The sequence below is a fragment of the Phoenix dactylifera genome, chromosome 9 (assembly GCF_009389715.1).
Source record: "Phoenix dactylifera cultivar Barhee BC4 chromosome 9, palm_55x_up_171113_PBpolish2nd_filt_p, whole genome shotgun sequence".
NCBI classification, from domain to species: Eukaryota; Viridiplantae; Streptophyta; class Magnoliopsida; order Arecales; family Arecaceae; genus Phoenix; species Phoenix dactylifera.
The window spans coordinates 16,960,429-16,988,192 of NC_052400.1; the positions used below are offsets into that span (position 1 = coordinate 16,960,429).

The 27,764-nt window shown below is 39.9% G+C and overlaps 2 protein-coding genes across 2 annotated transcripts; one reads left to right on the forward strand and one right to left on the reverse strand.

Annotated features, from left to right (window-relative positions):
- The first annotated feature begins 4,537 nt into the window (after positions 1 to 4,537).
- On the forward strand, positions 4,538 to 15,311 carry LOC103716693. The gene is given in 7 exon segments (XM_008804833.4): positions 4,538 to 4,674; positions 5,333 to 5,647; positions 5,650 to 5,733; positions 5,736 to 5,763; positions 6,170 to 6,285; positions 14,707 to 14,961; positions 14,964 to 15,311. Coding segments are annotated over 6 exon segments (846 nt in total). The 5' UTR covers positions 4,538 to 4,674; positions 5,333 to 5,445; the 3' UTR covers positions 15,125 to 15,311.
- A 7,510-nt stretch (positions 15,312 to 22,821) lies between these two features.
- On the reverse strand, positions 22,822 to 27,272 carry LOC103716613 (auxin-responsive protein IAA17-like). The gene is made up of 5 exons (XM_008804717.4): positions 26,653 to 27,272; positions 25,547 to 25,776; positions 24,584 to 24,725; positions 24,009 to 24,070; positions 22,822 to 23,235 (listed from the first exon to the last, which is right to left on the reverse strand). The coding sequence occupies exons 1-5, from the start codon at positions 27,141 to 27,143 to the stop codon at positions 23,198 to 23,200; spliced, it is 963 nt and encodes a 320-aa protein (XP_008802939.2). The 5' UTR covers positions 27,144 to 27,272; the 3' UTR covers positions 22,822 to 23,197.
- Positions 27,273 to 27,764: the final 492 nt, after the last annotated feature.

Genomic DNA, 27,764 nt, shown 5'->3' on the forward strand with positions numbered 1-27,764 from the left:
TCATGTGGAGCCTTAATTATTTTATGTTGAAGTATATTAAGACGTGACAATTTTTTCACTTACTATCATCTAATTAGTCGAATATGTTGGGCTCAATGGGTTCTGATGTATATAAATATTTTTTTTAAAAAAAAAAATACCACAACAACATGGTCAAATATGAGTTATATACCATTATTTTGTGGATTTTGTTTCTCGATGCATTTAGAATTTTATTTATCATGGTACCGCCGTTCATTTACAAGGAAACTTATTTCTTCACTGAGGACTCGCCTCCCATGGCCATTCAATGCTTGCAAGGAGCTAATCACTGTCATGGATATTGACTTAATGACTTATACTATCAGGTTTCTGATGGGTAGATGTGTGATTCAAGCCGTAGTATTAAATGACATTATTCTCTTATTAAGTATGAGTTTATTAATTTTTTAACAAAGTGGTCGGAAAAGAGGTTCAAGCTATCCTTAGAAATGTAGAACCCAATGCATCATATAAAGCAACTTTTATGTTATATGCAAAGACTGATATAAGCATCCCAATAGAAGTTGTTGCCACCAAAATCTAAATTGAGAAGACCGGATGAGCTGGAGAACAAGGTGAGATCAGATTGTGCTCATACTATTGTACCCAGAGGAAGAAATCAACTCGGAGATTTGAAGCAAACCTGAAAACAATAAAAATTAATACCAAGGTTGCCCGATGGGGATCCTCTGATATCTAAATCAAGTAGAAATTTTGGAAAACAACAGTGATTGGAGAGAATAGCGAAAGAGCATCAACGTAAGAACGAATGTATCTAGAAATCCCCGGATGCTCTTTATATAGGACGAAATTAATATAGATTATCGAGGAGGACAATCCAAAAAACCTGTCTAACTCATACGGTCGGAAGCTCTCTCTATGTCCAGCTTGATCACCATGAGACCTCGTCAATAGGGAGCTCATTGAAGATCAGATATAAACTCTTGAGCTATAAAGATGTTGTCAGAATGCACCGAACACCCACAAATGCCCTTGCTCAGGGCTGATCAGTATGAGAAGCAGTGGCTTCAACCTAGCAACCATGATCCTTGCAATAGCCTTGGATAGAGTGGTACACAGGCTAATCAACCTAAAATGATAGAGCTCCGACACATCCCGCCTCTTTGGAATTAGAGTGATGAAGGTCTTCTTCTAAGTATTAGTCATCGTGATAGAGTGAAAAAAAGCTGGATAGCCGTTACCCCCTCCCGTCGTATGATAGACCAATATATTTTGAAGAACGAAGGAAATCCACCTGGCCTTGGAGCTTTGTCATCTACCATGGTCTAAAATGCCTCCCGCAACTCAGTCGCAAACATAGGCCTAATGAGAGTAACATTCTCTGACTCTTTAACCTCCTACATCCGGAGTTGGAAAGGTAAACGAGGCAGATTGCCCTAGGCTCTCCGACCACCATGCTCTAAAGAAGTCGAGGATCAGTTATCGAATCTCATTTGCCTCCTCCGTCCGATCCCCTAAAGCATCCCTCAACGTCCAGATCAAGTTGCTCTGCCTCTTAATAATAGTGGACCGGTGAATGAACGAGTGTTCCTATCCTCCTTCTTTATCCACTAAACCTATGACTTCTAGCGCCAAAAAACATCCTACTACCGCAAAAGAGCATGGTGTGCTGTAGGCTTACCTCGAAAGTTGGCCAACTTCCCATTCATCAAGCCATCCCCCAGGTCCTCTCTCCCTTAAAGTCCATAATGGAGGCCTTGATCTTATCCAGACGTCTGAAGATGTTGCCCACGATCTCCTGATTCCAGCATTCCAGCCCATGCTTTATGAGCTCTAACTTATGGGTCACTTGGTACATGACATCCCTCTGGATAGGAACTACCCAAGCACATCACATAATGTCCTAGGACTGCAAGTATGATAGCAACAGCTTTTTGAACCGAAAGAGGCTCCGGTGTCCTAAGGTCTCCTTCATGCTGATCAACACCGGGGAATAGTCAGAAGTAATGCTGAAGAAGTGACGAATCTGATAAGTAGAAAAGCACCAAATCTAACCCGCCATAGCAATAGCCTTATCATTCCTCTCTCAAACACGAGCATCGTCCGTCCGATTATTACACTAAGTATATCTCAGGTCAGAGAAGTCGAGGTCCACCAAATCATTTGCATCGATGAAATTCTGGAGCTCTCTAAACTCAATCTTGTCCGTGTAAACTTTGCCACTCCTCTTCTCATGGAGTCCGGGCTATGATTGAAGTCCCCAGCTAGAAACGTGGGAATTTCCTGCCTGGTCAAGCTAGAGATCACATCCCATAGCACCTGCCTCCACCTATGGTCAGTACTTCGTAGACACTCTCAGACAAAATTGAAAGAGATCATTTACTTCAGAAAGGAATAAAAAGGGCTTATCAGCCCCCGCAAGCTCCAACGGCCTCCTTCACCCGTGCCACAGCCATCGCATGCTCCATTCCTTCGTCGAGCTGCACCCGCCGGAGAGCTCCATCCACACCACGCTCCCCACGCACCACTGCCGCCCCGATCGGGCCCATAGAACAGCCAGCCTCAGCCTCCGCCGGGGAAGACGTCGGCTTCTCCCCCTTGGACCCCTCATCGAGCGCCCCCCCAAGCTCCGCAGGGAGATGTCCTCCGCCTCCACCACCCTAGTGGGAGAGCTGGCCCCAACCATCGCCACCGCCGCTGTCCTCTTCTTCCTCACCACCGGTGAATAGGGGACCGCGTCAGGCTCGGTCGCAGTAGAGCTGTCGGGCAGGGGCAATTTCGCCAGCCCGCCCGACCCGCCTGCGCCCTGGGCCGCGTCCAGGCCCTCAACCGGACCGCTAGCGCCCGACTCCCCCGCCAACTTCACATTGGGGCCCCCCAGGCCGGCGTCCACCATAGATACTTCTGGGCCACCCGGCTTGGGCCCGTCCGCGTCCTGGCCTAGAACCGAATCCTTGAGCGAGTCAAAGCATGACCCGGACCCGCTTCCACCCGGTGGCTGCCCCGCCGCCTGGTTACTCGAGTCAAGCATTGAGGGCTCGTGTGGTTCGCGGGAAGCATTTTTTCTTCCAAAAATTATACAAATTCCTAGGAAGAGAATGCTTAGGAAAGTACTTTTGGCATGTTTGGTTGATCATGGAAAAGTGACAAATTTTTAAAGTTCTTATGTTTGGTTGGCCATCCACTTTCCTAGAAAGGTTATGTATAATTCTTATTATGCCCTTAATAAAAATTAGGTTTTTAATGCCTCTTTAATGATTCTTTAATGCTGAAGGGACTTTTTGGAAAAAAAGTAAAAATGAAGTGATTTCCGCTTCCATGGAAAAAACTTTTCCATGTTTCTAATGGAAAATTTTTTTTCATGAAATGTAGGAATCATATTTTCATGGAAATACAACTTTTTCTTTTCTTTCTTTTTGAAAACTCCAAGCAGGCATCTCATTACTTTTCCGTTGACGCTTTAAGAATTCAAATTTAACATTCCTAACGTTGAAAGAAAGAGCATCCATAGACCCCCCCCCCCCCCCCATAACCGCTCTCAGTGGTCGGATCCTCACCGTGGCGAGCCAAGGACCGAACACCGGTCGCCCCTCCGGCCTCATTCCCTTGCTTTCCATTGGCACCGAGATCGACGCCTACCTCCGCGCCGGTGTTTTCTCCAGATCGGGCAGATCGCCAGCCTCCAGCACCGGCTCCAGTCCCGAAAACTTGCACCCGTTGTCCGAGTTCCCAATCCTACCACACCGATAGCAGAATAAGGGCACGCTCTCATACACGAAAAGGGTTGCGAGAAGATCCTAGACCTCCCCTTGATTTGGATCCCGGGCTTCAAAGGCGCTGTGGAATCAATAGCCACTTTCACCCTTGCGTACCCCAGCTTCTTCAGCTGGTCAGTGAAGGAATCCATGGCCAGCGGCCGCCGCGATCTGGAGAATAGAAGCCTGATCCCAATATTCCAAGGGGAGCCGCGGCAGCCTCAGCCAGATGACCGCCGTTTTGACCTCATCCTTGCCGGGAACAAAGTCGGGAGCCCACAGCTCCACCGCCAGAAGCTGGACCGCGACCACCCAGGGCCCGCCGGCCAGTGCCTCCTCCCGATCATCCTCCGACTTAAACCGGAGTTCATGGTGATCCTCCGCTAGTGGGAAGGTTTCCACATCGTACCCGAGCTTCCCCCGGATCTTCATCTCCCGGGCCACCTATCCAGAGCGCACCAGCTGTTCGACGGGTTTGCTCAAAGAGAGCGCGAAATTAAAGCAACTCTATGCCTTCCCTTTTCGAGCAACATTTGATCCCTCTCTCGCCAGACTCCAGCGTCCACAGGGAGGCACCCAAGAGAATGAGAGGAGGAAACGTTGGCGGAGAGCGTGCTTTCGGGTCGCAGGGCCCCTCCGACCCTGCGCGCGGACAAGGCAGAGGAGGAGGGCAGCGGCGACGCTTCCAAGACCAGGAAGCACGCCCCCCTCGCCGCTTGGCTTCCCAAGAACGTGACCGGAAGGGCGGTGCCCTCGCGGCCGTGCCTTCTCTTCGCCTCCCTGCTCCAACTCGTTTTCCTCGCCGCCATCTTCTTCTCCCGCTCTCGGACTCTCTTCTGCGCCTTTTCCTCCTTCGAGTCCGTCTCCTGCGTGACTCCTTCTGGCGACAGCATCGACAACCTCGCCACCGAATTCGGATCTCTCGGCGTGCCCTGGTGTAAGCCTCTCTCTCTCTCTCTCTCCCCCCTCCCGACCTTCGTACGAATACTGATCTGGGTTTCCGAAGGCATGGATTCTTGATTGATAGAGCGGTTCCTTTTGCCCCTTTCGTTGATTATCTGATGAGTTCTTGATTTCTTTCTAGTGTTTCATTCCCCGGTGTTTGATTTGGATTTTCGCCTCGCCACCTTGTTAGGATCTTGGACTGATTCGCTTCTAAGATTCTTTCCCCCCCTTCTCCCCCCCTTCTCTCTCTCTCTCGATGCATTTGATGACATTACAATTATATATAACAAATATCTTGCAGAAACTTTCATAGAGTTTGCTTATTGATCACTGGTGATTTCTTGAATCAATGCATTTGATGACATTACAATTGATCATAGAGTTTCACGTAGTTTTGTTGATTTCTTCTCCTACGTACTGTATTTCTTTTGATTGTCCATGCTCTTTACACAAGAAAAGTTCAACATTACTTGGTGAGCATTCTGTCGGATGCTCCTCATCAAGATTTGAATATAATGCACTCATATAGTGTTTACACTCATACAAACAAATGGCACTGATTTGATCATCAATCCTGCAGCTTGCTGTGGGTTCTTGTTACATAGTTTCTACTTTTGCTGTGCTTCCTTAATTCTTGTTCCTGGCAAAAGGCAGATGAAAACATGGAAAGACAGTGGAAGGGACTTCAAAGGATCTGCTCAAAGGCTTGGAAGAATTTGCGCCAATATATGAAACCCATCCAATCAAGAATAACAAGTATGTGATGGGCTTCGACCGCAGTTTCGGGCTATGGTTCATGATGTGCTGGGATCTGATAATAGAAAGTGGCTTTTTCAAGGGGCACTCCACATGGGTCCTATGATAGGCGATGCCGGAGAAGCTGATCATATCCCTTTCCCCTCACCACCCAGAGAAGTATTTGAGGAAGGGGCCTGCCTATGTGGATAAGAGCTGCATATATTTTGCCAGGAGTATTTTCTGGACTTTGGGAGTGTTGATTAGGGAAGCATCATGGAAATACACGAGATTTCAGATCTCAGTCCGGTTCTTCTTTGAATGATCATCGAAGCGGGTTGAAAAGGTATCTCTTCCCCCTGCTAGGATCTGACTTCTTATTCAAGATATGCAATTGATCCTTACTAATGTTTTAAGTTTTAGATTTTATGGAACATTGGCCTAAACATTTATCAAATCACAATTTTCTCCATGGTTTCTATGCTCTAGTTTTTTGTTATTTTAATCTTGAGAGGCTATGCATGCATTATTTTGTGTTATCTTCCTTCTAGTAGATTTTTTAGTCGTTTCTTCCTCATTGTAATTTATCATTATGCTTTCAAACACATCCTGATTCTTAACTTTGTAAATATGTTATGTCAAGCATGAGAATACGAGACATGCAGTTTAAAGGCCCTATTATTTTTTTTTAATCTGATTCTTTTATACTTCACCCATAGTTCTGGTTTTCATTCTCACTGCCTGCTGGATAGATTGAAGCAGGCTCTGAAAGCTGGCTTTCAGCATCTCATATTCGAGGACAACTATGACACTGGTACTGGTGACCATTATTCCTGGAGGTAGATCTGTGATCAGTTTTTTATCAGAGGTACCTGGATTTGGCATTTCCTTTTTTTTTCCTTATTAACGCTTCATGCATATTTTTGTTCATGTGATCTTTTCCATGCCTGGGTGCAGCAGGTGCACTTGGCATTTTTATTTGTTATGTCATTCACTTAGCATTGCTTGTACTATTATTTCTCCACTGACTTAGCACATAATGTACCATCTTGGATGACTGATTAACTTAAAGAAAGCAACTAAAGAATTTAGCTGAATTGAAATCTAGGAATCAGGAGAGGTCTCATATTCTGATAGAACAAGCTTGCTTGTGGTTACTTTCCCTCCATGTATAAGAAGTGCTGTGGAATCTTGTAAGTATTTTTGACGTTCCTGATGTGCTATATCAGAATATACTGCTTTATTTATTTATTTATTTATTGTTAGCATCAGGTCCACTGATACTACCAAAATTATGATGAAACCGTCTCAAATCTTGAGGACAATTGCGACACTGGGACTGGTGGCCGTTATTCCTTGAGGCAGATCTGTGATCAGTTTTATATCAGAGGGACCTGGCTTTGACATTTCCTTTTTTTTTTGTCCTATTAACACTTCATGCATATTTTTGTTCATGTGATCTTTTCCATGCCTGCCTGCAGCAGGTGCACTTGGCTTTTTCATTTGTTATGTCATTCACTTAGCATTGCTTGTACTATTATTTGTCCATTGACTTGGCGCATAGTGTACTATATTGGATGACTGATTAACTTAAAGAAAGTAACTAAAGAATTTAACTAAATTGAAATCTAGGAATCAGGAGAGACCACATATTCTAATGGAACAAGCTTGCTTGTGGTTACGTCCCCTCCATGTCTAATAAGTGTTGTGGAATCTTGCAAGTATTTTTGACATTCCTGATGTGCTATATCAGAATTGACTGCTTTATTTTTTTTTAACATGAGATCTGCTGATACTACCAAAAATAATGATGAAACCGTCTCAAATCTTGTTACGGCTGTTAAAAAGTTATTACATATCAGAAGTGAGGAACATATGGTGTAGATTCCCTAAAAATTCAAAGTCCAACAAAATCCGAGGATGTTTTTAATGCTTATATTCAGAAAATTAAAGCATTAAGCAACCAAAAAAGTACATTGCTGGTACAAAGAACCTGAAGTCCGGGTTACTGCTCAATGACAAACTCCTATGACCTTCATAAGGGTCCACATCAATTACTTCTGCAAAAGGACTTAAATTCTACTAATGGATATGTTGACTCTCTTTTTTTTGGCTGATAGGATGTGTAGACTCTTTTCTCATTAAAAGATTGAACTGGAAATGAGTTGTTGATTCACGAAAAAGGTTCTTTTTTCTCTTCAAAAATTTACAGTTTCCTTTAAGACATGTGATTGATATATATGTAGGGTCTCCAATATTTAAACTCCTCTCCAATATTTAAATTCCTCAATGATACTTTTATATTTTTTAATTCTCAACAACATGTGGAATAGTCCTTGACCTGAATTGTTTATTTTTAATTTACAGGAGTTGGTAGTTGAGCATTGGCCTCCTTTCTCCCAAGTCTAAACCCTTTTCTCTTGAACCCTGTCAGGTTTGTTGCTTTCATATAACAATGTCAATATTACAAAGCAGGTTTTGATTTTACTACCTATGCAATTCTTTTGGATTTTTGATAAAATAAATTCTTGCATTCTTTATTTTTAGTGTTCTAGAACCATAGAATTGTTATTGACCATGGTGAAGAACATATCATGCTGCATGTTTTAAGGCCAGATTTTGCCCTCAAAATTTGACCACTTAGATTCACCCTAGTAGCCACCTTGTATTTACCCAACCCGTAGCTGTATGATGTTTGGCCTCTCTGTTGAACCACAACAACCTGCAAGTAAGCACATCAAATATGTCCATACCAGCACAACACCTTGCCGAGTTTTGTATTTTTTTCAATTAAAAAGTGACCTTTTTATGCAATGGACTGATCTATCAACCTTCAACTTTATCTATATTTCTCTTCTGGAAACGTTCCTAGTGGATACAGACCCTGAAAGAAGGATGTTGATGGAGATGATAGAATTCTATGTGAGAACTGACTCAGTTTTCCCCCCCTTCTCTTCCCTCTCCTGAAGAAGATAGGGTTTTGATTTGGTTGTTGGTTAGGTTGTAGCTCTTAGGGATGAGCTACAGAAATGAGAATTCTGAGGGTGGGATAGTGCTAAGACCTTTAGATTGTCTTACTATGTATGGATTTAGATAGTGGAATGTGGATCTAGAGGGGGTGAGACTAAAACTTGTTATTGGGAGTCATAGGGGAGACTAAGGCTTGTTAATTGGAGATACAAGGGTAGGGTATACAGAGGGGCAGACTGCGGGGGAAGAGTAGAGATAGAGTTTATTGTGTGATTGTTGAAGAGTTCAGCATGGGAGCATGGGCTAGAGTTTGTTGATTGAAGCATTATTTGATTGCAATTTGATGTTGGGAGAATTGGTATACAAAAGATTGCCCAGAATCCAATTCTTTTATGCTGGGTATTGAATATATGTTTGGAGTTCCCCTTGAAAAAGTACATCAAGGAAATTAAGAGAACTTTTAGAGTACAAAATGATAGATACCTTTTGAGAACATCCTAGAGTAGAATTTCAGGCCTTTTACTTTTGGGCTTGATTGCATCAGTTTTCTCAAAGAACTAGTTTGCATCAGTTTTATAGAACCTTCCAAAACTAAGATTGATGGCTTCATGTTATTGGATATTGGAAATTTGGGATTATGATTTTCTGAGCATTAAATGATCTTTACCTAGACTGTTGTTCCAATTATACGATGGAAGCACTATTGAAAAAATTGGGGCTTGAACCTTCTAAATCAAAGAATTTGTTTGGAGGATTTTAGCATTCAAAGTTGTTGTAAATAGGATGTTTCCTTTTTTTCTTTGTTTTTCCCCCAAGGAGGGTTGATTTACTAAAATGAAAATTCTACCACTCATGCTGTGAAAGTTGAAGCCTGTTGCATGAAGTTTAAGAAAATAATGAAATTTTTAAAAGAAGTAACAACAATGATTTACTAGTAATGGAAATGAAAGTAAATGATTTATAGGAAGAGAGTGGATGGATTTATTTAGGGGAAATGATGAAAGGAAGGGACATGATCAGGACTTTATGAGAGTTTTGGCATGGAATCAGATTGAGAGTGATGCACATAAAGTAGGGAATAGAATTTTTAAGTATTTTCATAAATGGGGAATGGGAGGAGGAAAGAACTGCATTGACGAGATCAAGGTTCGCAATGTCGGTGCTGTACCTCGTAGAGGTACCATCTTGGTAAAGTGTCCATATGCCTGGTATGAGCGTTGGTTTAGCATACAAATAATCAATACGCTCCCTATCTTGCATATTAGTTTGGTACCAGTACGGTGAAGTACACCCGCTATGCACCGGTATTTACTGGTATTGCGTACCATGGAAGAGATAAAGGTGGATGGGTGAAGCTTTGGTGAGGAAAATATTGGTAAGAAGATTTGAGAATTCAGATCTGTTTCTAAAAAGAGCGACTGTATCATTGCTTGGGAATTTTAATTTTATGGAGCTATACAGGGGATGTGGATGAACATGAAGTGGAATTGGATAAAGTGTTTAGACTTGCAGCTTGTCGCGTTACACTATGGTTCTTGAATTGTTTGACATTTAACCTTCTGAAATCTCAAGGAAATACTTAAATATAAAGAAAAATTAGAAAGTAGCTTAAATGTGTTGGAATTTGTAGACTGCTAACTAAATTGACTAGTCAGTGGTACTTGTAAAAGAAATTCATTTAACACTCGAAATAGTAAAGAATCAGATTGACTTGCTGGATTTTCGAACTTCTTGTGGTGCCAATGGACTAGATTTTCTGGTATTGTGTGCACCATGCAGACATGATTTACCTGTTGATGTTCACATGTCTTGCTGGTTGTGAATGGTTCTTCTCAATCTAGTCTAGTTATAAAAGCTGCAAGTCTTTGAGGCAAAGGGATCTGATATCACTGGGCAAGTCCTCCTCATGGATTTAAGGTCTATTACACCTTATGAGATTTAAGGTTGGAAATAGGATGCTTAACTTGCTTATAATCATTGTGCACATATTACACCTTTTTCGAAAATGATTTTGTGCAAACCTTGTTTTATCTCATAATTATCATGATGAGTGTTTTTAGTTTATCTAGAGCTTGCATGTTCAATAGCTGCCTTTTTGTTGGTATAGAATTGTTAGGTTGTAATCCAGAGGCTTCTTGTTTAATATTCTGGTCTACATTTGAATTGGGAGATATTAAGTGTGCATGATTGGGACTAGTCATAGACCTACCTGTGTGAGGAGAGCAGATTATTTGACTGAAAAGAATGCCTTTTTGTGAAGTTACTCAGTCAAAGTTGTGATAGCCAGTCTATTAATTTGATGTATGTTTACCCTTGAGGGAACTGTAGTGATAAATTTAATGCTATAAAAATTTTTGTGGCAATTTCTCATGGAGAGGTAAATGAATATAAAGTGATTCATCTTGTGAAATGGGAGTTTTGGCTCAGTTTGGAATGTTGGAGACTAATGATTGGAGATTTGAGGGGATATTCAGCATTCAGAAAGGGCAGAGCTCCACTCGGCTTGCTTTCAGCTGAGCTGAGTCATGTCACCTTGAATTAGTTCTCAATAAATCTTAACTTAGGGCTCCATTAAGATTGATTAAACATTCAAATATACAAAACTACTGAAAAATTCCATATAATCTAATTCTTTCATATTTACACATAAAATGATGTGCCTCCAAGCAAAAGAAAATGAAGATATGAGACAAGTCCATGTGCTGCCCTTATTCATTGAATTCTTAGATAGTTGCTTCATTGGGAGTTACAATGATCAAAACCATAAAATCTTACTATAGAAAAACAATGCATTAATGAGATTTTGTGCGGTTAAGGATAAATATTAGGAGACATAGGAAATCAAAGAACAAGCATCCTAAGTAGCTTTATGTGAAGAAGAAAAAAGAAAAAAAAAGAAAAAAGTAGTGACTTTAGAGTATGTAGACAATGAAACTGTTATAATGAAATCTCAATCTTCAATATGCAAAAAAGGAAATTATTGTAAACCCATAATGATGGCACCATTGATAATATGCTCATCTTGATGCAAAGCCTAACCCTCAGAAAGAAAGTTGAACTCACAGGCCTCACTCTACTGCGAAAAAAGCAAGACAAGTCTGGCAGGTAGTTGTGAAGTGAGCAATGTTGATGTAGTTTTAGGACTTTATCTTATACATAGTTTATGTTTTTTGTTGTTTCCGTGTTTTCCATCCAAAGCCATGGATTTTCAGTCGAGTCATGTACTAGTACTGCTAAGCAAAAAGGGTCCACCTAGGTGTGATAAGAAGCCTAACCCAACCCCAAACCACCACACTTAATTGCTTGAGCCTTGGCCTTTCTTCAATGCCCATGGCCATTGCTCATCTCTAGGAACAAAGGAGGATGGATGATAGTCTTGGAAATAGAATTGTGCATGTTAAATGTATGGAAGAAGGGAAGTTAGAAGAGGAAAAAAAAGATACAATATAAATCTGCAGAAATATGCAGAAATCTGCAGAAAACAACACAGAAAAAAAAAAAAAACACTGTTCACGTGAACAGTAATCCGCCCATTACTGCTCACGGAACAGTAACCCGACCTGGTTACTATTCACAGAACAGTAACTCGGCCTATAAAAAGGAGGATAACATCCAAAAAAAAGGAGAAAAAAAAATTCTAGAAAGGTGAGTGTCACCGTGGGCAAAGCTCTGCGAGACCCTTTTCCTTCCATTTTCATTCTACTTTTTGACCTATTTCTTCTTGGAGCCACCTTCTTGACCTCATCACCTTCATCTTGATAGTTTGGTGGAGCGCGGTCTGAAGATTCTTAATGGATTGAAGGGACCAAACTCGCAAAGGTAATTATTCGACTAGTTCTATCACCATCTTTTGCCCAACCCTCGTTTCTTCATCCATCAATCATTATCTCCACCATCATCATTACCATCTATCACATCCTTGGAATCCGAGTTTACTGGCAGTATTTTTTTTATTGTGCTGTTGTGGTTATTTTCAGTTTGCTGCACTAGTTATATTTCATTAATAAGATATCTATCATGTTCTGTTTTGCGTTCATATACCTCTATGATGTTCTTCTGGGATAAGTATTTGCTGAAGTGTCTAATCAATCATACTATAATTGATTATTATGAAATCAATCTACACATGTAGTAATCAATTATAAGTTGCACCAAATGTAAGGATGAAAGACCATTGCCACTGATGTCATTGGTTAGGTGCAAATATATTCATCAATAATGCGCTACTCAACAGCAGGACTGGGTAGATGCAGTTGTCATTGGTAGATCCAATGGTTGAGCCAGTGGTCACAGTGGCTTCTGCGGAGATGTGTGTAATGGCAGCTGGCACCATATGCTTCAGATCCATGCCTTCCATGCGACTCCAAAGTTCATGAATGATAAGAGGACAAATGATCATGGACCCCCCCTTGACCGATCGACCACACCTGCAAGCTGCACATTCATGGTAGATGACCACGTCAAATGTTTGTAATGCAATGAGGAAATAATGCATGAGATGCTCTTGAAGCATACATGGTCATCTGCAGCATTTAAAACTCATGAACACATCCAGCATTAAATATTGCACGTGGTGTTCAAGCTAGTTTGGTCAAAGAGGTCTTGATTCCTCGCTGGAGGAGGAAAGGAAATAAGCACAAGCGGCAAATGAAATGCAGGTGGCATAGAAAAGTCAGGCTAAAACTCTCAAGCTATGATTATTTTCCTCTCCCCTCCTTTTTCTTCTAAAGCCTTCCAAACCATACTGGTCTAAAGACAAGTGATGTAGAAGATAAAGAGTAACTTGTTAGATTAACCTCCATGTTAGTGACTTTTTGTGTGCATCTGTTGCACATGCTAATTTACAATGTTACCCCGTTTTAAAATTGGTTGGAACAAAGGAAGATCTTTAGGCAAATTGTTTATTGTGTCAAGATTTTTTTTTGATCCAACCCGTAGGAATCAATAGAAAAGGCAAATCCCCTATATATTTGTGCAATGAATTTTCTTTTTATCAAAATAAGAAACATTTCAGCATTTGTTCCCTGAAACATTACCAAAAAGCAAATGCCACCTATACAAAAATTACTCAGCATTGGCAATGTGTGCTGATAAATTGTTATAGAAACTTGCACAGACACAAATGGTCTCATCGAGGGGCAAAATTTCTTAAATCTTGTACAAATCCAATCTGCAGCCACTCAAAAGAAATACATCGAGGAATCTCGAGGACCCAGGTAAGTTTCATCATTTTCAGCCAATAAATAGATAGCAAATGTCATCTAGGATCTCATATGGAAACAATCATGAGGTTTGCATCTAAAGAGGTTCTCATGACAGTGGGAAAGCCCAAATCACTTTGTCTTTGTGGGTTTGCATCTTCCACTTAGTGTTATATAAATTACCCACTAGCATGGGTGCCAGCAAAACTGTAATTTTATAAAAGGAGGCTACTGTTTATGCTGTTGAGCAAATTTATAATTTGAGGACTTTAATCTCCTGAGGAGCATTTACTATATGATCATCGACCATACTGATGCAAATATATTCATTCTTTTTCTCTTCCTCCCACCATTTTAGCATTTTAGGATATATTAGTATCGTCGTGCAACTATTAAGATTCTCTTTCAAATCACTCCCTCAACTATCTTCAGTCAGGAAAGTTTTCTCTTTATGAGCATACAAATCAAGATTCATGTCTCGTCTCTCCTGCTCTTGTACCATCATTTCAACCATCGTTGCCAAGTAGGAGCTTCTGTTTCCTTACTCACCCTAGTAGATGATCTAGTCACATTGCAGGTCCAACATCCATCACAATGCCGCTAAATCCTTGCTGCTTTGATTGTACTCTCTCGTAACCAGATCAATGCTCCTTCCACATGCAAACTCCGGATTAATACTCAATTTATAGCCACTGTTCAAAGTCTGTCTCCAATACTCAATTTATAGCCACTGTTCTTCTCTGTTTATGAAATGAGAGATCTGTTTAATTAGGACATGTTCGTGTTTGGTTGACTGATTTTTCATTAACTTCCGTAACTGTAGGTTATCAAAACTTGGACATTCAGCTAGTTGTGCTGATGGAAAAGCTCTAAAGAAATGTGGCACCGAGTCCTGAATAAATCATAATATGGAGTATATGTTGTAGGAGTCCAGTCCGCTTTTGTAAATTATAGTGCTCTAGGCTCTTGTTGTGGTATGTAAATACTATCATACTATGTCTTGTGCAGTAAGGTATATGTTTTATATCCATATACCATAAATATTATCACCACTTAACTATAGCTTCTTTTCTTATCATACCAACCTCTGGCAGCGGCTATTTTTCCCTCTTGTCCAGGTGGTGGGCACAGCTTCTTTAGGGATGGTGATTAAGCTAGGATAAGAACGAAAAGGAAAAGGTTCTGGGAGAAGGCTGTAGGCATAGATGATTGATGTGGGATGGGTGAAGCATGGTGGGGTATCAGAGGGCACATGCTTGATGTTTTTTACCGCAGCAGTAAGGCCACATCATATGCAGAACATTTTCAGAATAGCAGGTTTGTGGAGTCAGTGTTCGATGTCTATTGGGAGTTCCCACCAGTGGCTGGTCCCTCGCTCATCAAACAAGGTATGACCCTGCCCGTGCTCCTGATCCAATCATTGAAGAAGGCAGATTTGGCGTCTTCCAAAGGCTTGGTCTAACAAGGTTTGAAGCTTTTGTATTCAATGGATACACTCAAATGGCCTATCTTCAGATATCTGCCCCTACCTCTTGACTCTTGAGTAACTGTAGAAAATCTTTAATATCTTCTCTTCTTCTGGATAATTCAGGTATAAATGGAATCAAAGATTTGTTCGATCTACTTCAGAGTTTAATCTTAGTTTGTGCATTTTCTATTTTGAATTTTGTATATATTTTAAGATCTTTGAGGGAATATATGCTTCCACAATCATTTCTGGATTGCTGAAAAGGTTGGCAAGTTAGCAGTTTTTTTTTTAAATATATATATTGGGAATTGGATTTCTGTCAGATGCAAGGTCTTTTGCATCTGTAACATCGAGGAAGGATTTATTTTTTAGTTGGTTAATCATCGATTGATGGTTAAGATGAAAACGATGATTAATCTTCATTTGTAAGGTCAGCTTTTGAATTTGATTAATTTGCTACTGTTCCTCTAGTTTATACTGCCGCGGTGTTTCAAGTTACGAGGTAGTGTGGGGCAATATATGTTTGGATGTTGACACTTCAAGGAAATGAAATTGAGGAGAGGGTCTATGTCAATCTTGTTTCCTGACCTTAGCTAAGGAACAGTCTAGCAATGAAGTCTCCTTTTTATTCTTGGACAGCAATCCTTGTTATTCTGCTTTGTTATGATATGTACCTTTGATGATAAGTCTGTTTATTTGGACACTTGGTGGTCCAAAATGGTGACAGTATCATGCTACCTAACCGTCCAAATGAGGTAAAAGGGTATGCATGCGGTAGGTTAAATGGTAACCGTGAGTTACTCGGTCATTTTGGGGAAGCATTTCATGTGAGTTACTCGGTCTTTTTTAATTCAATTGTTGGTAGTTAAAATTGTAAAGATTGGAGACATGACTAAGCTTCATGTCTCTAAGTACACTGTTTACCTTGGTTGATGTGCTGCTGCTGCTGCTTTTTTGTTTATTATAAGGTGCTTATTAATAGTTAGTGGGCCTTAAGGTCCGGATGCTGAGAAATCAAAATCAGTCCTGAACCCCAGCCTTATCCATTTCGTTTTACTATGCAAGCAAGTGATGAATCCTCTTATTTGACAGGGAGCTTTGTCTTTTGTGTTTGTTTTGACTTGTTCCATTCAATGTACTTGGCTTATTTGGTCAATTCGTGGTCTAAAGTGGGGTCATTTTTATGGTGCTCGACTGCTGAAACGGGAGGCCAACCAGCCTTGTCGCAGCTAATTTGCATGCATCCCTCTCCCAAATGCATGGGTATGATAGCAGCTAGGTTGGGGGTTGTCGATAAACATTCTAAAATTTCTCAAAAAGAAACCGTCTAAATTGTCTTCTTTAAGCTTCTCAATATGCAGGAGCAGGGACATATTCGAAAAAACGCTTTTACTCGAATGGAAATTGCTGACATCCATAGGTTTGGTATGGGATGATCGTTCTAGGATCAAGGATGATATGGGTGGAGATGATGATTAGACTGGTCTTCCATCATTTGAGGTAGAAATTTTGGAGTGCGAGCCCTGATTCTTCAAGGTGCTTGCGAGCGGTGATGCTGGTTTTGGCATTGGGTTGCTCATCAATAAATTCTAGGGTACGGGGCCCTCTGAATTCCGGCAATCCGAGCACACAATAAAATATTAATACAAGATATTTCACCATTTTATTCTTATCCTATAAGTTTTTATTAATCTTCTGAAAACCTTGCCAATGTTCTCTATTAAACATATCTGATATCTCTCTGCTTCTATTTGTAGGTAATATATTTATCTTGTTCCTTCCTTGAAGTCACCCATATTACATTAGTTGAAAATCTAACCTTACAAGTTAGAGGAAACTCAAAATTTTTGGGAAAAAAATATTTAATTCAAAGATAAAGTGACATAAGGTTTCAGTGTGTGCTCCCCCCGGCCAGACGGCAGGAACTGTGCACACGCCCACACGACAAGGGACGGATCCTCCAAACTGCTGCCGGTACACTGATGATGGTGTACGTCAAATCGAGCGGTCTGCGATCTACTGTCGTTCCTTTGGGCGGAGCAGCCTCCGGAGCGGCGGGCCTTGGAGCCGCTGCCTATTTCCTGCCAGATTGGCATCCGACAGCCATAATTAGATGGGCCCCATCGAGCCCAATGTGAGGATGTGATCGCTCCGGTGGGAATGGGCCCTACCACTTTTAAAGAAAAAATAACAAAAAAATTCAAAAAAAAATAAAATAAAATTGAGGATCCGATCTGATGGCCGCAGAGCCGGCTCAGAGGAAACGCAGGCCTCGTTCTCCCTTTGTTTTGTGGCCCTTGTCTTCTTTATTTGAGAATCCATGAGGGGTTGGTATTATCGGGCTCAAAGGGAGTCTCGCCTCGTCACCATTCTGATGTACTTGAAGCTGTTCGCTTCCTGTCGGGTTCCAATTTGATTGCTGTAGAGAGACATTTCGAGCGAATCTGCCTGCTGGGCTTTGGATATTTTTGCTCGCTAATTTATTGGTTTGCTTGACTCGGATTCAGATTTTTAGATTTCTGGTCGGCAATTTATTCTGCCAGCATGAATTAGATTGGCCCATAATAATGGAATGAGAAGATTTCTTTTCATAAATTAATGTGATTTCGCAACACCACCTACCTTTATTGGCAATGATAAGTCAACAGTATTAGTTTGGCTCTACCAAAGCGATACAGAAATATCTACGAAGAGGTTTGGAGAGTAGAGGAATAAGGAGATCCTGCATGCCTATGAGTTGCTTGAATAATTTTTTATGTAAAATGTTTAATTTGCTCATCTTTTTCCAATTTGCAACTTGTTTAGATCTTCCTCTTATTTATTCTCAAACACGAGGGAAACCGAAGAATCTTTTTCTCTTACGTAGAATAATTTTGGATCGATAGTAACAGCAATGTCGCAAGTTGAATAAATCGGTGGATTTGATCTTCCATCGATATGCACAGGCATCCAAGTAGTGTAGTGCAATAATAAGATAGGAATTAAAAGGGAAGATGAGCATGGAAAGCCAACTCCCTTGTGCTTGTAAGCAAGACGGAGCATTAAAATATAGCAAAACTATCTCGCTAAGCAATAGAACCATCTCACATATAACCATGTCATAATCTTGTAATAAAGTAGTACATACACTGACTTATAAATGGAGGACCTATTAGGTCATGCCCACCCCCATAAATTCGTGCCACAACACTCCAAAAGCGCACAAGAATGCCAAAAACACAGCTAATAGCCATTGGCCTCAACATTCCAAGCCTCGATATGCATGTAATTCTGGCAGATCTTTTACACCCTATTCCTTGATGCATTTGTCGAGGAGAGATTCTGTCTTCTAACCTAAAGATGAAATTCCTATCATAATTTTCAAAAGAAAACATTTTTTTGGAAAAAAAAAATTCTAGCTTCCTACTTTTTTTCTCTTAGTTTGATGGTGTCATTTTGTTTTTCGTTCAATTTGATGCTATGCTTCCCCCTATTAGATACCAAGTGAGGGCGGGTACGATAACTAACTTAGTTGGCAGGACTAGGACCTAATCTTGATCCTACTGCAAGCAAATGCGAAAGGAAATTAGGTGATGATTTGTAAAATTCTTCGAGGGAATGGGAGAAGCTCACCATAGATGTCCAGAGCTAAGACCCGTACACAAATAACCGCACGCTCGCATAGCGCCCAAGTAACCTAGTAATCTGGAGGTCCATGCTACAAGAGAAGTGATAGAAATTTTTGCAAAAATTATTTCTCTTTTCTTTAGTTCTATAAAGCTCAGTTATTTATTATTTTTTAAAATATAATTTATTTTAGATATTACTAGATCGAGAACATATATAAAATATACTATGTATGCATGTTACCATGTATTATGTGCGCATCAAATAAATGCATGTGTTCATTACAAGAAAGGGGACAAACTGTTCCGACAAAATCCAATATTAACCATTTTAGCATAAAAAAAAATAAGTGGACAATTTTGCAAATATAAAAATAAAATAAATAATTGAGGCAAAGGGCATCCTCTCTCCCGCATAGGATATTCTCTCCTTTTTATTTTTAAGGATAAAGATGGGAACAATATATTTTGAACCATATAACTATCCTATACAAAAGTACCAAAAAAAAAAAAAAGAAATGCTATCTAGAAGACTAAAGAAGATGAAAACAAATATCGGTTATCATTATATTCATATCATGTTCATTATTACCTGGTGAATATGAATACTATATGTCTCAAACTAGTACCGATACAAAGCGAATGTTGACAATAAAAATATAAACATGGATATAAATTGAATAGTCAAACTCTAGTGGCCACTAACTCAAAAAAAAAAAAAAAACTATATGGAAGGTAACTTAAATTAAAAATATTATCTTTAAAAAAAATTATGGGAGCTATATAAAACTAAATAAAATAGCAAATAGAATTAGATATTTAGATGTAACTTGGATAGTTATGTATTTATATCCAATGTTTATATTCACGATAGATTTGGATATGGAGATAAATATGAACAAATATTTTCCAATCAATTTCCGCCTTCAGGACTAGAGTTCTATCAGTGCTACAAAGATAAGATCATGGCAGACAAGATCATGGCTTTAGTTTAGTAGTTTTAAAAACAAAAAAAAGAAAGAAAGTAAAAAAAAACAACAACATGGTGTTCCCTTGAAGTACCTAAGTCAAGTGCAGACCTTGAAGCACCTAAATTATGGTGTCTCTAAGACAAATGTCTGGTTGTGATCGATGTGGACAAAAGAAATAGCATTGGAATCAGTATTCGACTTTTCAAATGGACAAATATTCATCCTCAGGAGATGCATGATGTTGGGTTTTTTTTTTTTTTGCTTGCTCAAAGTCCAAATTTTTATTTGTGGAGGTTGGAATTCTTAAAAAAAAATAATAATAATAATAATAAAAAGCAAACTCAAATCCTTTCTTGTATTTTTCAAGAAATGAGATAAAAATGGCACCACAATAAAACCAGCTACAAGGCCACATCCTGCTCGCAGGATGGAATCAAATGAGATGGTTGCGTCAAAAGCGGATTGCTTGCGGAAATCCGCAAGAAAAAGCTGGGGCACGAGGCAGGGGAACAGGTCCCAGGGATCCCGGCTTCCCATCTCTACGTTCAGTTACAGGGCTAGCAAGTAGCAACTAGTTAAAAAACTTAATAAATGTGGCCGTCCACATCGCCACAAGGGGGCCGTATTTGTATTTCTTCGCCCACGGCTCTATCAAAATCAAAACGAACCGTGTCTCCTCAACCACTGCTTCTCATTCATTGCACCATTCATTCCTTAGTTTTCTATACTCACTTCAATCGATTCCTTTCATCCCCATCATTCATATATATATATATATATATATATATATATATATATATATATATATATATATATATATATATATATATATATATATGACCTCATGGTAATTAATTAGTATGGTAAAGTACATTCTGTATTTTTAATTAGAAGAAAATGATAAGCATCTATTATTTATTAAACCTTGGGCTTATAAAAAATGAGCTAGTATAATGAAGTTCTTGCTCTGAGCATCTTCTTTCTGGTAGAATTGTTCTAAGCATCTACAGCTTCAAGTATTTAATATGATGGTTTTACAGTTAATACGTGCTTGCTATGTGGCAGGAAAAAAAAAATTGTGCAGTTAAAAGTCACCTAAAAATAATCTTTTGGACTAGCTACAAGATAAATCCTCTGTTTGAAGTCTGGAAAGAATTCTGAGCAGCGTTCTTATCGAGACCCGATCACCTCAATTTAAACTCCAATTCTTCAATTACGGCACGATTGAGTATCCCAAGAGCAGCTGTTGTCTCATTTTGAAATAAAATATTTGGGGTTAGAATTTTTGCTACAAGTAGTTTTCGTAAACTTGAGAAGTTTATGCATTATGTGGGGCTAAGAAGGTTCAATTATTACGAGCAACAAGGTTGTTTAACCATGAGCTTGCAGACGCTTTCAACACAAAAACGCGAGCATCCTTGCTGCCTTGATGGTTTTAACAGCATATCATAAAGGTAATATGCAGCTTAATGCAACGAGGTTCTCGCCATTATGAGATTTGAGAAGAGTTAGATGTAAGAAGCTTACTCTTTATGTTTCAAATCGATAACCTCCACGTCATAATAGAACAACCTTACCATTGCGCGCCAAGACTTCTCCTATAAAAGTAATATGCATCCCTGCTATTCCAAAGTAGTAGAAGGTTTATCGACTTTACAACTAATCTTCCACTCAGACCACCATATCCTCTTCTCAGCCATAGCCTATTTTTTCCCATTTTTATCAATATATTCTGATACCTTTGCATCACCATCCCCCACATTTTGCAAATAAAACTCCTAAAAACAAGAAGCCAAAATGGGCCATATCCCACAATATGGACTGCATAGAGAGACAATCCCACAAAAGCCCTCATGACATTCTTAAAGTAACAATCAACATCTTAAGGACTAAAGCTTTCAGGTATAACATCAGCCAGCACAACGAAAATACTAAATTAATGGTTTAAGCACAGGCAACAAGATTGTTATGGACAATGCACTTGAACAAGCAATGCAGTTCCTCTGTTTATATAAAATAGACAAACATGGAGCATATAACATCACAGCCAGGGACCACTTGAGCCCTTGCCATCCATTCAAAAACAAAGGCAGACAGTCTCATGCAAACCAGAGAGGGGGAAAAATAAAGATCAAATGAACGAGAAAGCTTCGGGGCATTTCAAGCAAGCCAGAACAGGCCCTATCATATCCAGGGAATGAATTCGATATTACTACTTTGCGAAATGGAAGTTTACAAGGAGCATGAATAAGATTGGAAGGCATAACAAGTGCAGGTTGAGGTTGCTTGGGTTGGATACTGATGCTCAGGGTTCGATGAAACACATCAAGTACAATATGCCCCTCATGGAATATAATGGCAGCTTCCCATGCACACCAACAAACAGGCATCATTAAAATAGAACGGAAGGGAAGAAGTGGAGCATCATTTCTAAGGAGAAAGCCTGATTCCAAGGAAGAGAAAGCCTGATTCCAAGGAAATATAAACCCACCACCATTTCCATTGCTCTGTATTTTTTTATTCTACGTGAATGATGATAGGAAAGCCTTTGAACACTTCTACAACAATATCATAGTCCCTAAAAGTAATGTAAGGCAGTGAAGGTCCCCATTCTACCAAGGGTCACGGAAAAGGTGGCTGGGGAGCAGGTTTTACCATGCATGATCGGTACTGAAGGGAAAAAAAAAGGCTGCATGGAAGCATCCCTACAATTTAAGAACTGAAACAGAGAATTTCTCCATGAGGCTTTCCAGATGAACAGTACATGGATTGACCTGTCAAAACCACGCCCCTTGGGAGAAGAAAACACCAGCAATCAAACAGAGGAACAGTGTGTTTTGGAGAGACCATGCGGTGACCTGGTTTATTGGGAGGGGGGCAAGTTGTGGACCACAAATTATTCTTGTGGATGGCAATGATCTCAACTGAGCACAAGATGAAAAGCCCAGCAAAAAGAAACAGTACAAACGGCCATTTCATCATGTGACCCCCCCCCCCCCCCCCCCCCCCCCCACCCCCGCCTGGGGTCAAAAACCACCAGAAAAGAACAGCCCAAGACATGCATGATCTATGAACCATTCAGAAGCTTTGACCTTTAGACGACCACTATACTGAGAGATAGCCTGTAGGTCACTTTGTCCTCACCACAGGAGCCCTTGGACTGGGTTTGGTGTACAGATTGGAACGACATTGAAATAAGAGAGAGAAGAGTTCATACTTTCTTTGCCTTTACGAAAAAAACACGAGGGAGTCTGTAAATAACATTTGCACACAGGAAACAGGGACCAAACCATAGCAGTTGCAAACAGCAAACCAACCATTTACATAAATAGGAATAACATGGCAGGCACACAGAGACTGAAGACACAATCTAATAAAAGCTTATGTCCCTAGGAAATCTTACGAAGCTAGTAGAAAGTCTTAGTGCATTTGAAACAGCCAACAACAGGATATAATAGATATATGACAGTTTCCAACTAAGACCCTTATAATCTTTTTGTTTTGAAAGGGGCCCTTACAGCAATCAGATTCGCTTGCATTTTCACTGGGGGGGTTGGCGATGGTGCTAATCACGGTTCTTGCACTTCTCCATGGCCCTTGGAGCTGCAGGGAAACAGATTGGCTTATTTCATTAGACAGATAAAATGAGCAGCAGTGGAGAAGATGGTATATGAGAAATTGAAGTCATTTAGAAAATCAGGTGTATGATGTTTCCACAACTCTGCAAATTTTAGTCTTCAGAATCTTGTGGAAGATATATAATTATTGTAGCAAGCACACGTCTGCTAAAAATAGATGGTCAGTTTAGGTGCTAGGTATGAAATCTATTAGAAGCAATTTGTAGACAGCTGGTATACACACTTGACAGTGCTGATCTTTTACCATCTAGCATATTCTCACAAAGATGATAGTATTTATAGGCTACTGCCATATAAAGCCTATATTTCAGTGCAAGAAATTCATAATAAATAATTATTAAGAATAATAAACAAAAATATAGTAAATATACCACATGGACTGCAGAGGTGGAAGAGATGATCAGCCACATAACAGATGTTTTCACTTCAAAGAGTGAACTGTTATCACTCATCAATTCATGAGAAGTAAACTCCAACAAGATCCATCAAAGTGTCAAACAGAACTATCAACCTGTGCTTATAATTGTGTGTTGGTGAGGTAGCTAAACGAACGAATTCACTAGGTTACCATCAAGTTGGATGACGTAGAAAGGCGAGAGGCACACTCAGGATGTCAAAGATGAAGGAATAAACGATGTTGTATTAGGTTTGAGAAACCAAAACCATAAATGCATGTATCTATGTATGTATGTATATAAAACAAATCAGCCACAGATTCTTTTGTTGACTTGCACTTACCAAGTCCAATTGCATCTGAACCCTTCATGATCCTCAGCCTTCTGCAAGAGTCAGTGAACATCCTGCAATTACAAAACCATCGAGTACAGTTGTCAAGCAGCACTCCAATTATGCAGTATGCCATAAGTGGAAGGATAACAAAATTTACCATCCATTTTCCAAATTATGATGCCAAAACAAAATGAAGGGAAAAAAAGAATATCTTTTTTGATGAAGAAAAAAAAAATATCTTGAGTTAGGCAGAAGTACTGTCTGTAAAAATACATAATGATTTGCAATAGCCTAAACATACAATTTGCCTGCAAATAGCTTGCAGATAAAAAATGTAGTCAAGCTGCTGTGAACCGTGAGGAGACTGGCAAGTAGGGACTAGATTACTGGTATAAATTTGGCTAAATTATCTCGCATTAAAAAATTTACTTTTGATATGTTGATTGCTATCCGTGGTGCAATCACATATGCATTCTATTATATCGAGGATTTATAAAAGCCTATCATACATCTTTTCGTCTTTCTTCCTTGACTATACCTATATCCATAACATTCGCATAGGAATTAGTGGATATTAAACTTACTCCCATGGAACATCGCCAACAAGCATCCAATCTCCATCCTTGTCTTCATAAGTGAGCACATATTCAGATCCATTTAGAAGATCCATCAAGCGGCTCTCAGATAATCCATCTCTACACGGTATTCCATGAGAACCACATTGGCCTGAAATGCCACAGAAGACAAAGACAAGTAACTCCTCATGCCGGCACCAAATTAGAAGCTAGAAATATCACCTAAAAGGTTTAGGGGACTGCAAACAAAAATAATAATTGTGTCTACTTTTGGTTCACATCATACTTCTGCAATATTAATCTTGAATAGACAAATCATGTACTCGAATAATTTCCTTGTGAAAATATTTCCAGATATTTCCAATAATACGAGAATATGAAAAGTTTCAGAGTTTGCCGGATTTGAAGAATAAATTTGCTCTCTGTTTCTGAAATAAGAGAATAGGTGCGCTCTACCTAAATATTGTTTTTGCAGTATTCAAAAATTGTGGAAAGGAGAATATGTGTTTCTAAACTCCTGTAGATGTTTTCTGGGAGAAAGGTAAGACCATAAGTTAGACTATCCTAATAAGACTTCAAAAAGCAGTGCAATTCCACTACTTCAGATAAAACCAGCAAAATTTTCAAAATAAAGGACAAAAATAATACTGGAGCTACAGCATTGTCAAAAGTTGTCTATAAGTTTCTTCGAGGCATATTAAAGTAATAAAAAATGCATCTAGTGCAATAAATCTGTTTGCAACATTTTTTGCATCTGCGTCATGATCTATCATTCAGCCCGGTATAGCTGTAAGAGAAAAAAACAGATCGCATGTCTGAAGAAATTTGTCAAGCATGGAGCATACATCAAAATCATAGATATAATTCGATGAAGAAAATGAAAGCATAGCATTCAAGTCAAATTCATCAAGGTCTCAAAGAGGACAAAAAGAAAAAAAAATCCAAATGAAATGGGAAAAGGCCACAGGTTACCAATCGTAAAGCAGCTGAACATTTTTCCAAGTGCTGATGACAGCTCCTTATAGTTGTTGTAGGTTTTCAGGTCAACTTTCCTGAGGTAGGGGGCTCCATCCATGCTAACCTTGACATACAAACACCCAAATCCTTGTTTCCCTTCAACATCTTCTTTGTTCTTCAGCGGGTTAGTAGCCATCGTGTTCTTCCGATAACTACGGATTGGTGGCCAACCTACCACCTGTGCCCTGTTATATATTACATATACGATGATGGTCACAATTCCTTTTAAATTTACTAAAAGCCAGTATGTTTATGATTGTATCGTTAATGTGAAAATTTTGCCTTAGATGCATGAACTCCAAGCTAAGAGAAGGAAACTAATGGGGCAGAGAAGGCATAAGCAAGCCATGAAACTCAAGCCAAAAATTATAAGGAAACATTCCATAGCTTACATAACACCGAAATATCACTGAGAACAAAGCAGACAATACGATGATTGATCCGTGGATTTCATAAACAAAATAAAAGGAAAATCACAAAATCCATAAATTATAAACCCCTACTATGGAGATAGGACCATGAGAACATAAGATAGATAGAGTTCAAACCACACTCAGATCATCACAGACAAACAGCAAAAAAACAAAAAGGAACAACATCAAAGCACTGAAGAAATGACAAACTGTTTCAGCACCATGCACCAAGAAAAAAATAAAGAAAGAAAAGACAGAGAACTATAATCGGTAAAGACACAAAGAAGAGAAGAGTTGAAAAACGAAATAACAAACTCAAAACCATCAAAAGCTTCGGCAGAAATACAAGATTGTATCAATTCCCATGTTACCACAGAAAAACGCTTATAAGTATCATTCCTTCGGCAATGCAGAAACCAATCAAAAAGCATAATAAAATTCCAAAATTGTTTAAAAAAATACTTTTTGTTCAAAGGAACAACACTGAAGAACAAATCAAACCTACTTTCTTAAAAAAAAACAAAATATGGGAAACTGTAAGCATCCAAACAAAGACAGAGAGCTGCCAGAAATGTGGGTTAAAAATAAAAATAAAAGTCGCAACTTTCTCCTCCCAAATTCACAAAAAAGATACTTTGACGCACTTACTTTGCAGCAGGCGCGATCCCGCGGTCATTCCCACCAGAAGCCGGGGCCGTGGCCTTCTCCTGGCCGGCGGCCTTCGCGACGGCGTCCTTCCCGGCGGTCCCCTGGCCCGAATGCTGCCCTCCGACGCTACCCTCCCCTCTGGGAGAGAACAAGACGCCGCCTTTCCCCAATTCCCCATCCGATCCAGCCCCTCCAGCGAATCCCCACTTGCCAGCGGACCCATCGATCGCGTCCGAGAACCCCCTCTTGGCGCCCGACACGAAGCTCTTGGGGAGCAACCCGAGGGTGAGACCGACCTTCTCCTTCCGCTCGGGGGACTCCGAGCCGGGGAGGCCGAGCCTGAGCTCGGTCTCCATGAGGTTCAGCGCCGGCAGGTGGTGGTCATCGGCGTCCTCGGCGGCAGCCGAGGCGGACGAGGAGAGCTTGTCGGAGCTCTCCATGGAGGAGACCTCCGAGAGACCTATGTAATCATGCTCCAGTGGCGGTGACATTAACAACTCTCTCTAAGAGATCCCAACCAACATTAAGAACAGACTCAACGAGAGGAGAAGAAGGGAGAAAAAAATCCAAGAGATAAAAAAGAGAGGCCTTTGGGTTGGGTTTTGATGAGAGAACCTTCCTTCGATAGCGTCTCTCCCTCTCTTTTATATTGAGTAGTAATTATATCGTGTCAAATATATTGGCAGTAATTAGTAAATAGTAACAACAAAAGGCTTCACCTTCGCCTCACTCCCTCTATTTTTTATCTCTTTTTTTGGTTCCTGGGGTAATATTTTTTAGTTTGGGAGGGGAAGGTGGTGAGGGAGAGGGTGGACCGGTTGAGTGGTAAAGAAAGAGGATAAAAAGAAAGTAGGGGGAAAAAAGAGAAAATAGCAAAAAGGAGGAATTACTTTTTGTATGTGATAAAAAAATATTTCTCCTTTTCGAGCAATCCAACACCGACAATTGACTGAGAGAGTCCCGGCCGTGTCTCAGGGAATGTTATCAAATTATTTTATAATATTTCCTTTTTTGCCTGATTTAGTATTTATCTTTATTTTTTATTTTAAAAAAGTTGGCGATACCGTGCACCAATGGCGTGAAGGGGCTACCGGGTGGAGAGGGAGAGAGAG

What these genes read in the sequence shown, in the direction of transcription:
- LOC103716613 (XM_008804717.4), bottom strand. Translation starts at nt 27,143, where the DNA reads ATGTCACCGCCACTGGAGCATGATTACATAGGTCTCTCGGAGGTCTCC. An exon ending in GGGATCGCGCCTGCTGCAAA is followed by an intron (nt 25,777 to 26,652) that starts GTAAGTGCGTCA and finishes AATATATAACAG; the next exon opens with GGCACAGGTGGTAGGTTGGC. An exon ending in TTCAGATGCAATTGGACTTG is followed by an intron (nt 23,236 to 24,008) that starts GTAAGTGCAAGT and finishes GTTTCCCTGCAG; the next exon opens with CTCCAAGGGCCATGGAGAAG.